This window comes from Vespa crabro, chromosome 18, assembly GCF_910589235.1.
Source record: "Vespa crabro chromosome 18, iyVesCrab1.2, whole genome shotgun sequence".
Taxonomy (NCBI): domain Eukaryota; kingdom Metazoa; phylum Arthropoda; class Insecta; order Hymenoptera; family Vespidae; genus Vespa; species Vespa crabro.
The window spans coordinates 8,621-24,301 of record NC_060972.1 but is presented as its reverse complement, the minus strand read 5'-3'; the positions used below and the strand labels follow the sequence as shown (position 1 = coordinate 24,301).

Below are 15,681 nucleotides of genomic sequence, written 5' to 3'. Positions count from 1 at the left end.
TTTAAACATCAAATGCATGCAATTATTAATAAATGGGAGCTATAAATTTAAGAATTTTTATCATAACTATTTTGTGTATTACGACGAAACTTTATTGTTTCGTTATTGAACAGTGCGCTTTCATTGACCATGACGTACCTAACCTATATAAAAAGAATAAATAAATTCATTACTGTCGGTTGAATATGTATCTTCTTTCGAATAAGAATAACGGAATAATATAAGAATTTATGATAGCTGACGTGATATAACGAATTTCACGGAGGGGGATAACATTATTAAAAAGAAGAATTCATCGTTGACGGTTTCAGTTCGTGTTCGAATTTCTATTTCAGACAAACGAATGTAAAATATCATAACATCATAAATGAGTTTAAGGAGCTAGAGGAATCGTACAAATTTCTCAAATATGCTGATCCAGAACCAGGTGAAGAAGTTGTTATTTCCGGAATCGCTGGTAGATTTCCAAAATCCAACAATATGTATGAATTGAAAGATAATATTTTTAATCGCAAAGATTGCATCACGGATAACGGAATAGATATAGGTATAGATTATACGTATAAAATCAATTTTATTTAACAATGTAAGGATTAACTAATGTTAATATTTTTCTATTTATATCTTTTATAAGAGCATTCAGAAATTCCACGACGAACGGGGAAAATTAACAATATTGAGAAATTCGATGCATTATTTTTTGACGTCAATTTTAAAGAAGCACATACTATGGATCCTGTAGACAGAATATTGTTCGAACATACTTATGAAGCTATTGTAGATGCTGGAATTCATCCAAAAGATCGTCGTGGAACGAGGACAGGTGTATTCTTAGGTTCATGCTTTACCGATACCAAGAAAACTTGGTTCTACGACAAACTCCAGGCAGGGGAATCGATCAAACGATCAGTTTATAGATGGATTACTTATACACAATTACGTATTTAGTCAGATATGCTGTATAATACGTCTTTTCAATTGTAGATAAATGGTTTTGGACTCCTAAGTGCTACCAAAGCTTATACAACCAACAGAATTTTGCATTGGTTGGGTGTCACTGGACCAACATATAACATTGATACCTCGTGCAGCTCAAGTCTATATGCGATGGAACACGCATATAGAGCTATACGTAACGGACAATGCGATTACGCGATCGTCGCTGGATCAAATATTTGACTTCATCCATTAGTAACTTTGCAATTTAAACGTTTAGGTATTGATTATGATATTTTCTTAAAGCATTTGTCTTTTTTTCTCGAATTATCATGGGAGTATTAAACAATTATTCTAACTTGTACCACTCTAATAGGAATATTGTCTGAGGATGGTCGTTGCAAGTGCTTCGACGAAGATGCAGATGGTTACGTGCGCAGCGAAGCCGTAGTTGTTGCATTTCTGCAAAAAGGAAAAAATGCTAAAAGAATCTATGCAACAGTTATCCATGCGAAAACAAATTGCGATGGTTATAAGGAACAGGGAATAACATTTCCATCTAGCCAAATTCAGAGTACTATTTTCAAAGAATTCTATGATGAATGCGGTGTACCACAGCTTGTATAAATTACATCGAAGCTCATGGTACAGGAACTAAAGTTGGTGATCCTGTAGAAATAAATGCTATAGATCAGATTTTCACGAAAAACAGAACGAATCCTCTTAAAGTCGGTTCCATCAAATCAAATTTGGGTCATACCGAACCAGCCAGTGGAATGTGCTCCATTGCCAAGGTAAACATATTTTGAAATATAAGATGAGACAATTATTCGTTCATCTTCGTTCTTTTGATATTTTGCAGACGATAATATCGATGGAGACAGGCCTAATACCCCCAAATATTAATCTTAATCAACAACGCAAAGACGTAAAAGCTTTTACAGAAGGAAGAATCATGCCTGTTACCGAAACGTCTCCGCTTGATGGGGAATACATAGCCATTAATTCTTTCGGCTTTGGTGGTGCTAATGCTCACATCTTACTCAAATCAAATCCAAAAACAAAGATCAATGAAAGATTGCCAGATGACGATTTGCCAAGACTCGTAGCAGTTTTTAAGCAGTAGTAACCATATTAAATGATGTAGGTAGAACGTACTTTTAAAGACCTGAAGGTATTAGACTTGATTACGTTAAAATAAAACAAAACGATATAATTCCAACATCCTATTACACAGATCGATAATCGACCCATAGATGTCGTTATTCGTCTCATTCATGATATTCATCTCAAAGAAATATCAGGTCATTTAAGTCGGGGATACACGATAACTGGTTTTAAATCGTTTAACAAAAAACTGAGAGAAATTGAAAACTATTCTGGTATAAAAAAGCCAATATTATTTGTTTTTTCTGGAATGGGGTCGCAGCGGTCTGGAATGGGTATGGAAATTTTTTATCCAACAATTCTTCGTAACTATAAAAATAATAACCGTTGCGATCAAATGTACTAGAACGTAAAATTTGTAATTTACAGGTCAAAGTCTAATGAGATTTCCTATATTTGCTAAAGCTATAGAGAAATGCGACGCTGTATTAAAGCAATATAAATTGAATATTTATAAAATTTTAACTGATAAAGATAATAGCATGTTCGACAATATCTTGCACTCGATCGTCGGAAATGCTGCGGTTCAGGTAATATCGACAACTACTTAATTATTTGGGAGGAGCGCATTCGTTCGATAAGATCTATAAGAAGAAAAATTCTTTACAGATCGGTATGGTAGATCTTCTAACTTCCGTAGGTGTAGTACCGGACTACGTCATCGGATATTCCGTTGGTGAACTTGGTTGCGCTTACACAGATGGATGTTTTACAGCAGAGGAAATGATATTAGCAGCATATTCGCGAGGAATGGCCTTGATAAAAACAGAAATACCTCACGGTTCTATGGCAACGGTAGGTCTTTCGTATGAAGACATTAACAATCGCTGCCCTTCTGATATCGACATCGCATGTCACAATGGAACTGAAAGTACAACTGTTAGCGGACCGATCAATTCTGTGAAGGCATTCGTTAAAAAATTACAGGTTCTTTTGAAGATAATTAGGATCTAGCCAATAAAAATATTTCTTACTATTAGAATGATTTTTTTGAATGTGTTTGTATTTGGCAGGCAACTGAAGTTATCGTGGAAGAGGTACCGTGCAATAATATACCTTATCATAGCCGTTATATTGCAGCAGTTGGATCGAAACTTTTTGTATATTTAAAAAAAGTGATACCAGTAGCGAAGCCACGAAGTAAAAAATGGCTCAGTACATCGGTGCCACAAAACGCGTGGTCGACATCAGCCGCAAAACTCTCGTCAGCTGAGTATCATACCAATAACCTGTTGAAACCTGTACTATTTGCAGAAACATTAGCTCTGATTCCCAACAATGCTGTCACCATTAAAATTGGATCGCAAAATCTACTACAGGCGACTTTAACAAAATCATTGCAACCAATAGTCAGGAATATTGCATTAAATCATCCAGATGATAAAGATAACGTGATCATTTTTCTGCAAGCATTAGGGAAGCTTTATAACAGTGGTATACAGCTTGATCTTGCTAAATTATATCCACACGTAGAATATCCGGTCAGTCGAGGTACTCCAGTGATATCTCCACTTATTGGGTAAGAATTAAGAGGATATAGAAAACAAAAAGGCCAATAATTATTTCTTCTGATGTAATGTAAAAATAATGTAAAAATTCAACGTCATAATTTGTTTAGATGGAAACATTCAGACGACTGGTTTGTGTCAGATTACAATAAACAAGTGAGAATTGATTCTGGCGAACGAATATTTGAAATATCGATCGATTATGAAGAATTTCAGTATGTTAGTGGTCACATGATTGTTGGAAGAAATTTGTTTCCAGCGACAGGATATTTATGTTTAGTTTGGGAAACTTTCGGCATGATGATAGGACGATTGTACACGGAAGTATTTGTTGTCATTGAAAATGTAAAGTTTAATCGAGCTACCACCATTCCGATAGAAGGCAAAATTGAAATGATAGTCATGATTCAAAAAGGTACTTTCCACAACTTGTATCTATATATTGTTTTATTTAGAATTTAACATATGTCGATCTACTAACGAACATGCAGTGGTAATTTCGAAGTGGTTGAAGGAGGTCTTGCTATTGTTACTGGATTGATTCGTGTTGCAACAAACTTGTCGAAAGAGAAAATACCCCTGCACAAACTGAAAGATTTTTCAGAGAATTACATAGACGACATATTAATTTTTTCAGTATCATTTGAAGAACACATAGAACACATAAAAAGAGTAATGAAGGCAATAGTAAACGAAGGTTTCAAACTAAAATTTAAAAAATGTACATTTGCAACAGAATCAGTGAAATATCTCGGACACATAATAGAGCACAATACAGTAAGACCAGTAAAGGATAATTTAATTTCAATACGAAATTTTCCTATTCCAAAAACTCAAAAGAACATTAGACAATTTCTTGGAAAAATAAACTTTTATCACGAATACATACCGAAAAGCTCAATACTACTAGACAACTACTAGACAATCCATTACATAGACTGTTAAGGAAAAATGAAAAGTTCATATGGTCTGAAGAGTGTGAGAAATCCTTCAAAGGTATAAAAAATTTACTATGCTCTCAACCAGTGTTGCAAATATTTGACAGGAATTTATCAATAAGGATTTACACGGATGCATCACTGGAAGGCATTGATGCGATATTTAAGAAAGTACAGAGTGATGGAAATGAAAAGCCAGTAGCATACTTTTCGAAAAAGTTAAACGATTCACAAAAGAGAAAAAAGGCAATTTACTTAGAATGCCTGGCAATCAAGGAAGCGGTAAAATATTGGCAACATTGGTTGATCGGAAGAAAATTCACGATATTCACAGACCATAAACCATTAGAAAGTATGAACATAAAAGCTAGAACAGATGAAGAACTTGGAGAATTAACATATTATTTATCTCAATATGACTTTCAAATAAAATATATTCCGGGAAAAGATAACGCTGAAGCAAATAGTCTAAGCAGAAATCCAGTACTGGAATCATCCGAAAATACGGAAGAAATATTAAAAATAATTAATCTAATAGAAATAAAAGAAATAAAAAAAGATCAAAAAGAAAATATAACATTGCAGAGAACCAAAACAGAACTAATAGAAAAAGACGGAATATTCTATAAAAAAAATTAGAAACAAAGAAAAAATAATCTTATCTACAGAACTAAGCTTAAAATTAATTAAAGAAATACATTCTGAATGTTGTCATATAGGTATCAAACAAATGATAAGCAGGATATCTCCTTATTACACAGCTAAAGGAATAACGGCAAATATAAAAAAAGTTTGCAAAAATCGCGAAATATGCATTAAGAACAAATCCAGGGGGCAAGGAAAATATGGACGGATGTCACAACTAGGACCGGCAACGAAACCGTTCGAAATCATGTCAATAGATACCATTGGAGGCTTCGGAGGACAAAGATCAACAAAATGATACCTTCATCTACTGGTGGATCATTTTACAAGATACGCGTTCATGAGAACATCAAAAACCCAGAGTGCAACGGATTTCATCAAGCTAATAAGTGGAATACTAGAAACCGACAAAATAGGAGTGATACTCATAGATCAATACCCGGGAATGAACTCAAAAAATTTAAGGAATTTCTCATAAAAAAGGGTACGAAACTGATTTTTACGGCTGTCAATGCTTCCTTTTCCAACGGCCTGAACGAGAGACTGAATCAGACATTAGTAAATAAAATAAGATGCAGAATAAACGAAAAAGGAAAAAAAAGAGCTTGGACAACGATCGCTAGAGAATGTTTGGATAAATACAATGAAACAGAGCATACAGTAACCGGCTTCACGCCTAAATATTTGTTAGATGGCACATTCACCAGCATTCTACTCGAAGAGATAAAAAAAAGAAAAAATGATAAAGAAAATTGGATAAAAGATAAAGAACTAGCCCTAGAAAGAACAAAAAGATTACATGAATATAACAAAAGAATATTTAACAAGAATAGAATGAATCACCAATTTAACACAGGAGATTTGGTATATATAGAAGATGGCAATAGGTTGAATAGAAAGAAATTAGACGAATTGAGAATTGGCCCTTTCCAAATAATAAAAAAAATTTCAGAGTCTATATAAGAAATAAAAACAGGCAAACAGAAACAAGAAACCGGATTCTTCCACCTAATAAAACTACTTCCGATCACAGAGGATGGAGAAGAGGACTAAAAATTGTTGACACTTTATCCGTGGGGGGGGGAGATGTAAACAAAGTATACTTTCTCCAGGTAGATTTGTCACGCGTCTCATGGCCCGCCCTTCCTTTGTTTTTGTTATCTACAAATTCTTTTGTTACCCACAAAGCGAGTCGTTAAGATTTGGGGAGAGAAACTGGCAGTAAGAAATATAACGTAGAAGAGAAAAGTAACACGAGAGCTATAAGGAAATTTATAATATATATTAAATAAAATTTAACATTTTGAATAATAAACATAAATTGTCGTTCTTTTGTTCACAGAGAAACACATTTTCGTTTGACATTTCACCCTAATTAAAACGAGTTAAAATAAAAAAATTAAGCTATTATATATATATATATATATATATATATATATATATATATATACTTGTAAATTTACGTAACTAATCATATCAATATGGAAAGTTTACTAGAATTCGAGAACGTTTGTATTGATTTACTGGAAGACAAATAAATGACCTTAAAATTTATATTATCTGTAAAGTCGATTAACAAGTACGCACAATATGTCTACATACGTACATATGCATTGCACAACATATCTGCGTATGTACGTAAGTACTTAGATACGTTGATCGTAATTGAAGAATGTAGAAAATTGAAATGTTCAATAACACGGCTTATGCCGTAATGAAAAATGTTGGCCATGTTGGAGAGAAGAATAGGTAAACAGATGTGAAAGGGGAAGAAGAAGAGTTATGTTGGTGACGGTGGAGGACGCGGGTCATATGTGCAATTCAACCAGAAAATGTATTATAATTTCCGCTGGTGTGAGATATCGTTCATTTTGCTGAAAGTATTAGAATAATGGTTTGCAATGAAAATGAATTAAACGTAGCGGATTAACGAATTCAAAGAAAAGAAAATCAAATTGGACCAAATGTCAACAAAACGAATCCACACCTGACATCGTCTGCGCTTACATTTTTTTTATCAATTTTCCTTCTTTTTTTTCTTCAGTCACCGATCGATAATTAATATTTTCTTACTCGCTCACATATATTTTTTTTCTCTTCTCGTATATCTCTGATCGATAAAATAATATTATATTTCTCGCTTTCTCATGGGGTTTTTTTCTATACTTATTTTAAATAACTTATTATGGTAACTCAATCGTTTTTCTTTGAAACGAATCGTCATTCTACTGATGCAATTGGAGAGAAAGATGGAAGTAGAAGAAAAGAAAAAAGAAAAAAGAAAATACATAAAAGAAAGAAAAATATAAAGAGTAAGAGGGAAAGAGAGGGAGAGTGGAAGAAGAAGAGAGAGGAGAGAAAGAAAGAATGGGAGAAAGAGAATTTATATATGAATATGAAGACATATTTACATAATATATATATTTTTTTCATAAAATGGACTTGTCCTATTTTCAAAATCAACGGCTTATATATTCATTCTCCCATAAGGGCGTCTTGCCATCGTTGTTAAGAAAATTACCAGAGCTCAAGATCGAATTAATATTCTGCGATAAAGCGTTGCAATGGCGATATATCTCTCGAAGAAATTGGAGATATATTCTAGTATACAATATTCTTTCTCAATTCCTACGAACTTTCGTGGAGTATAATGTCGAGCAAGCTAAGAGTAAGAAACATAAGAGTACTTACTCATTCAACGTAGTATAGAAACAAGCTGATATTGCTTTAAAAAGCTTGGAATCCGTTAAAATCAAGTGGTTGGACTAGATGACACCAGTGAGAATCGATATTGGCGAAAAGTACATATTCAAGATCTCATCTATAAATGATCACTATATTAATATTTAGCTACTAATTAATATTTCTAGAGTATGATAATAGTATTAAAAAAAATTATGATAAAAAGGAAAAAAAAATTTTATTTTTATATGCCAAAAAATTAAAGGGAGCATTTCTGAATGATTGGAGTAAAGTTTTCAAGGACGCTAAACAATGGGCACAAGAGGTGGTAGCTAATGATAACAATAGATTGATAAATAGATATCATATATTAATTATAATAAAATTAATTACATATGTACGTATCTTTTTTATTATTTTTGTCAGTTAATTCAGGTCAATAAATTGCGAGGAAACGTGGTCAAAATTTGGTGAATAAGTATTGACACTGGAAAGATTAGAAACGATATAGAATCGACATCTCGCCATTGTTGGGAACATTTGTGTTCTAATTTGCGCGTTGAGGCTCCCTCAAAATTAGTAGCAGTCATTAATTTTCAATCCTTTGCTGCAAAAGAGTTAGGAAGGAAGTCACATAACGTTGAAGAAGTTGGATTTGCCAATGAAATTCATAAACGGATTCAACACTAATATGCTTGGATTGGTAACGAAATGAAAGCTGTTATTGGTCTTGCTAAAATATCGACAGCCTGTACGAGCGAAAAATTGGATAGTTCTTAATCGCAGATACGAATTAATTAATATTTTTTAAATAAAATTTTAAGAATCAATAGAGTTTTATTTATAATCGTTTTCCAATGTCGTAAGAGTTAATACGGCTAATATAGCTGACAGAATGTTTGAAAAAGCATTAGGCAGTGGGTATTATCACGTTAATTGGAATGATAAACAAAATTTTTCTTTTTCTTATCAGGAAGCGCGGTCGCGAGCAGCATGAAGAGAATCTTAGATGGTTTAGTTCAAGAAGCGCTTGGGGATGTTTCGACGAATTTAATAATCTCGAAGAAAAAACATTAAACGCCGTAGCGTTAACAACCAGACCTCTTCAAGAAGATATAAGAGACGGATTCAGTCAAGTCGTACTTGGCGATCAAAGAGTCAATATCGATCCAAACTTTGCATATTTATCACAATGAATTCAGTTATTAATGAATATGGTAGACGTCATAGATTTTCAAATGGCTCAACTGTTCAGACCAATTGGCATGGCTCATCCTGATAAATTTGATATCATCAAAGCGTTGTTAGAATGCACTGGCTTTTTGAAATCCTTTATACTTGTCAATGGATTTATCAAACCAGTGAAATATCTCAAAATTTATATTCGAAACAATTTTACTACGATAAAGGCTTTAGAGGCCTTAAAGCAATCGGTAATCGATACTGTTTCACCGGCTAATCATCTCGATGAATCATCTGGATATTAAAATTAAAAAATTAATTATTATATATCAAATATTTCTAAGTGTATAAAGATATATTTTTAATTAATCAGTCTATTAATCGCGATAAAAAATTCAACAGTATTTAAATTAACTGAGAACGACTCCAAAAAATTTCTCTATTTGTAAGTTGAAGTCTTTCTAATACAAATGATTTGTTAACCGAATTAACCGAAAATCATTTGTCCAATGATATAAAAAATTTGCAAAAAACCTTCTTAGAACTAAGCAAGTTTGGAAATTACACCAAGAATATCGTAGATCAGCGTATACAATTGAGCGATCAATTAAAAAGTCCAACAGGCGTTGCGATCGTTGACCCACTTGATAGCAGAAAGTCGATTATTCGATAACTATTAGCCAAGGCTTTGTTGAAAATTGGAGAACCAGTAGATCAGTGTCCTATTTATCCTGGTGCATTGTCAAAATCAAAGTTTTTGGGACGCGTTAGGAAATAAAGTAATTTTCATCCTAATTAATAATACAAAGACGAAAATGATATAATTAAGAATTATTATTAATTTTTTTTTTATTTTCCAAGAGAATGGAAAGAAAGATTATTATCGAGCACTGTAATAACAGCCGGTGAAATTTCAATTTGGTTCATTTTTAATGGCGACGTTGAACCAAAATGGCTGGAAACATTAAACTGCGATTTCGATGATAATAGTTTGTTAACATCACTTAATGGCGTTCGTGTCATAGTCGGAAATGGTACAAGATAGAATAATGCAAAATATACATCTTTTATTATGAACACCATTAATGCACTAATTGCTTAAAAAAAAAAAATATACAGATTTATATTCGAGACGCAAAAATTAGCAAATACGAGTCCATTTACGGTTTCGCGATTAGGACTCGTCCATCTTGGAATGATTAACCCGGATTCACTTCCGTTTGTCTTAAATATCGAAAATTTGAGTATTAACGTTCGGGACAATATAAAAGCATACCTGTTTATCTGTATGGGTGAAAAGACAAACAACTCAGTACGATTATCACCTTCCGATTTGGTCAATTCGGTTTTTTGTCATTTACGTAAAGCTCATACACAGACGCTTGGTTCAGAGGCACAAATTGAAAATCAAAACGTTAGCGATAATATGGCCTATTTGATTTACCACACGATAGATTGTAGATGTCTAGATCCTGATAAGCCATTCGATATTGTTTATAACGGCAATTCCAATGGATTAGGACCGTTCGTAGACATATATCAATCCATTGAGACGGAGAACAGATTTATTTTACTTTCAAGTAATAATCTTGTAAATATTATACGTATTATGAAACGCAATGTTTAATTAATCTATATCATGTACTTTTAGAACCGCTAAAAGGGCATTAGCATTTATTTTATCCTGGATAGAAAATGGTTATTCCGTTATTTTACGAAACCGAGAAGACTCTGATAATGGTACACTAATAGTTGCTGCATTATCATCTATATAAAATAATAATAATGTACCATCGAATTTGATACAAGGATTATCTTTTAGTGAATAAGACCTTATTACGCGTTTAAAACGAGCTTGTGTTGGTTTGGATTCATCTTCTCAGGAAAGAACCTATAAACCTAGAAATGGTTCACAAGTTATTTTTATCCTTAAAGATATACATTTAGCTTCCAAAGAGATGAAGGTAATTTTATGCGTTCGTTTTTTTAAAGAAATAAAAACTTTCATCTACATTGATGGTCAACATCTTTCTTTTTGTAGGAATTGATGAGAGAATTATGTCAGGACAAAGAATTTCACGAAGATGATTTAGAATTCGCTCGAATTCCATTAACGTTATTTTGTACTGCGGATTATATTACTGTTCTTCATCTGAGATGAGAATGTCTTATGGCTACATATTATCTATCGTTAGTTATTTTGATGCTTAAAGAACTAAATAAATAATTAGATTATATGTACATGTTTTTGTATGATATTATTCAAAGTCTCCAAGTTCGAAAGAAACTGCTGCTATGTTGGAACTTCATTTGAGATATGCATTAAAACATAAGGATATGGAAAATGAAGTCTTCGAAAATGACATTGGTTATGTTAGAAGCTCAGTTATGCTATGTTATCAGTCAACGAATTTGTCCAAAGAATTTTCTTCCTTGTGAACATCGAAGGATCTTATTTTGTGGGCTAATTGTCTTGGCTATTATTTACCTCTTGAAAACATAAAATATGTCAATTGTCATTTGTTAGAATCTGGCCGAAGTTTATTCCATTTAAGTAATTTTCATAAATTTTGTCTTTTTTATTAAATTTCTTTTCTTTTAAAGTAGAACGTCGATTAAAAGAGAGTATCAATTTGTTGTATTTCCATTCATTGGTACAATTGGTGGTACAATTAGAAACATATTCCTACATCACATTTTATGCATTCGTAATGTGTCTCACTTCTTCTCTTATTTTTTCTACACACTATACATTTGTGCTTTACGTTTCTCCGAATTGCTGCATTTTTAGGTATGGAGACGGAAAATGCCTTTATGGCAAACAAAATGGCTCATTATCAGTACTTTCGATTTACTTTCATGTGTTCTACCTGAGCTGTATTTTTGTAAAACTTGTTTTATATAATATAAATGAAATTTACTAAAAGATAAGTTTCTTACAATTGCATAGCTATATAAAACAAATGTATTATACACAGTTAAATCAAACACATGAAAAAACAATTTCTTGTATCATTTTAACCTTTTTCTGGTAGAATTCAGACTATATAAAATCTGATCAAATTTATCAACCACTCCTATTGTATTTTTCTAATCAATTATATATTGTGGACTGATTATTTTTTCTTCTTGTTTGTCTCAATCATATTGGGACAATAATAGGTGGAAATCGTTCACACTTTCCACTTGTCCATCTATTTCAACACTAACATATTTTTTGTTGAACGAAATACACATTTTTTTTGTATTTTTTTATATAACTCATTATTTTTATTTTATTATTTAATTCTAATATATTTTACCTGTTTCTTCTTATCGTTCATATGCGCTGGTTAAATATTTATGTAACTTGAAGAATAAATTTGGCTGCTGTATCAATTATTGGAAATGGACCTTTTCCAAGATATGGTTTAAGAAGTGTCATTATTGTCTGTCTGGACTTTCCTATGGATTTTGGTGGTATGTTTTCAGATATTATACATATATACATTTAAATATACTCCGGAATATACATTTAAATCTTGAATATATTCCGTCTTGCTTTCACACAGACAAAGGATTTGATCCCAAACCTGTTTCTTTTTGACGGTATATATTGTTTCAAATAACATTTTTCTTTAAACAATAAGAAACTTTCATCTATACATAACTTTCCATATGGATAAAATGCAGTTTTAAAGAATGTTTTTAATTGTTCAAAAATACAACGTATTTTTATAATTGATCGTGATTTTTAATGTCATTACCACAGAAATGCAGATTCTTTAGTAATAATGTATATTGAGCCCTTGACATTATTTCTCCAAACCATTCTGTTCTTATTATCTTATTCTTACATCAATATTTGATATAGATATCTTGTACATTTATGCCATTAGCATGGTAACGGTCAAAAAATTATACATCTCAGGAATAGTAGTTACATTAGAATTATATATAGTGCTTCTTGTACTGTTTTCAGAATATTTGTTATTTTGCTCGACAATGAAGTGTATGAGTCCTTTTGTAAAGAAAATTTGAAAAAAATCGAGAATAGATGATTGCGCAATTACACTGGCTTTGATTCCATTATTCTCGTCATCAAATTCGTGAATTATAAGTTGGAAATTTCTCTGTATTTATGAAAATTTATTTCTACATTTTTTTTACTTTGGTGTAGTTTCTATGTTATTTTCTTCTGATTCTGATGAAGAGGTTAGAAAATGACGTTTTTTAATCATACATTTGTAAAAGGAACGGGCATTTTAAAATCACTTGTTTCTTCAGAATCAGTATCAGAATCAGAATCAGAATCATTAAACCATCAGAATGTTGTATTACTTTTGCATGCACTTCTTCTGAACATTTTCTTATCTCAATTTGTCATGTTAAGGATAAAACGGAAAAATAACTAAAATACCATCATATTTAAATAACATATGATTCTAACGGAATACGTAATTGCTGAAATATTATTCACTTAAATCTGATTGATATAGGCTCTGTGGGAATTATGATCGATAAAATTTATCGATCGATATTTAGAAACCGAGGATTGATTGTCATAAGCATGTTGTGCTTCTAAAATCCGCGTCAATTCTCGAATCGAAAGATTTGAACATAATTTTTTACATTCAATTTTTTCCATTGGTGTCATATCTTTCATTGAAGCTGCTCATTTGACTTCAATGAGGGTACTAATTAATCCGCCCGGAAAAGCCGCCAAATATAGTTGATTGTCTGATTCTATCTTGCCGTCAGGCATCGAACAGCCACTATTCCTGTGAATTTTGGCCTACATGATCGAAGGAGATTATTCGAACTTCTCGATTATTCGAAGTTGTATGAACAAAATATGAATTATTAATCAAGTGGGGAACGTGGTCCTCGACATGCGACTATCGTATCGGTATATAAACTTGTCGTTATTCTCCTCACACGCGACATAACAATCAGTTCCGTGTGAGTAGAATAAGTAGTATTAGTGAATCTCTCAACGCACGCTTTTCAGTATCTCATATGTATATATTTCGTTGATGGTAGCGTGCATCCCACAATCATCCGTATTGAATACGACGTCAGTACTCATTTGGATTACGATAAATGCATAGAAAATAATAAATATGATTAACACATATCAGAATTAGTATATAAATCTGTAATAAAAATAAGAATATGTCCAATAATTTCTTTAAAATAATTAGTGAATACTTATATTTTATATTATTTTAATATAAATTAAAACATGAGTTCATTTCCATACTACCTATGAAATGGAACTCCCAGCACTTTTTTTCTTACGTGTTTCCCTCTGTAGGACTAGTCCACTCTATATTACTTCGGTTATTATTACTACTAATAATAATATACTGCTATTATTGTTACTGATAATAATACTAATAATAATAATAATAACAATAATAAATATGTACTTAAATATTATATATATATCAGGATATTATTTAATACATTTTATATTGTAATAGTAAAAACAATCAACTTCGACTGATCATGAGTAAAAAGAAACAGTGTGAAGAGAAAAACATTACGATCATAAGATAATAAAACAAAGAGAAACATAGCGGACAAAAAGAAAAGAAACGTTTCGTGCTTTTCTTCATATGTCGTTTGTATTAGATAGTCGGTCATGTTTCGAAATTATCAAGGACATGATATGTTGGGAATTCGCGTTTCAAACCACTACATAAAATGATACAATTTTTCTTCTTTTGTTATCAAAAATTACCGTCAACATGTGTCACGATGTATATAATATAAATATATTCTTCAGTTTCTTCTTCTTTTTACTGTTTTTGTTATTGTATTGTATAATTACATTATATATTATTATAGTAATAGTACTTGTTGCATCGTGAAGGTACAAGTTTTGAGAGCGTTTCCAGATACGCGTCTCGCACCGGACCAGCGACGATAGTCGATTTGCCCGGAAAATTTCCCGTTTCTTCTTTGTTGTCAGAATTATAAACCCAGTGGTCGCTATGAATAAGAACGGTGGCACTAGGCTAGGATACCGTTGCAGGCCGTTAAATACCGCTCGCCGCGTTTTCGCAAATTAATGGGAGAACGCGCGTTCTTTTAAAAGATCCTGTGAAACTCGCAAAGTAAATACGCGATAATAAATATTGCGCAAATTTAAGCTATCACAGTATATTTGTTGAAATAAGATACAATTATTGGTGTGTTTTGTGTAATAAGGTTTTGTGTAATATAGTTGTGCTGGCTATATCTGAATGAATGATAATCAGTAACGTTTAATAAAATTCGAGAGTCTAGATGTCGTGGGTCTGAAAGATGTAACTTGACTAAAAATTCTTAAGTTCTCGGACAAAGATGGCAATGTGTTTTTTATCAATGCATTCCCTTAGCGAGTATCCAACAAATCCCCGAGGGTAAATATTCCTAATAGTTACATATTCTCTTAAGAGAAAGTACTTTGAACAATTGAGGAGTACACGTATGCGTCAATAGTAATAAAGTATATGAATATGGAATGAATTTCTACAGAGGAAACCATAACAAAACAGCGCTGGGAGAAAAAATTTGTAGATGATGGAAACAAACTCATGTTTTGATCTTTATTAAAAATAATATATATGTTCACTAATTATTAATATTGAAGAAAT

At 32.0% G+C, this 15,681-nt stretch overlaps 1 protein-coding gene across 4 annotated transcripts; it reads left to right on the top strand.

Moving 5' to 3' along the window:
• Positions 1–178: 178 nt before the first annotated feature.
• Positions 179–5,490, top strand: LOC124430424 (fatty acid synthase-like). Of its 4 annotated transcripts, none has more exons than XM_046976983.1 (10): positions 179–547; positions 635–1,216; positions 1,313–1,730; positions 1,799–2,079; positions 2,174–2,378; positions 2,473–2,633; positions 2,713–2,898; positions 3,117–3,622; positions 3,722–4,026; positions 4,249–5,490. In XM_046976983.1, the coding sequence occupies exons 5-10, from the start codon at positions 2,354–2,356 to the stop codon at positions 4,530–4,532; spliced, it is 1,467 nt and encodes a 488-aa protein (XP_046832939.1). In that variant the 5' UTR covers positions 179–547; positions 635–1,216; positions 1,313–1,730; positions 1,799–2,079; positions 2,174–2,353; the 3' UTR covers positions 4,533–5,490. The 4 variants fall into 4 exon arrangements, with proteins under 4 accessions (XP_046832939.1, XP_046832940.1, XP_046832937.1 ...); XM_046976984.1 differs by having other exon boundaries at positions 2,713–3,030; positions 4,103–4,281; XM_046976981.1 differs by having other exon boundaries at positions 300–547; positions 2,713–3,030.
• The last annotated feature ends 10,191 nt before the right edge of the window (positions 5,491–15,681 follow it).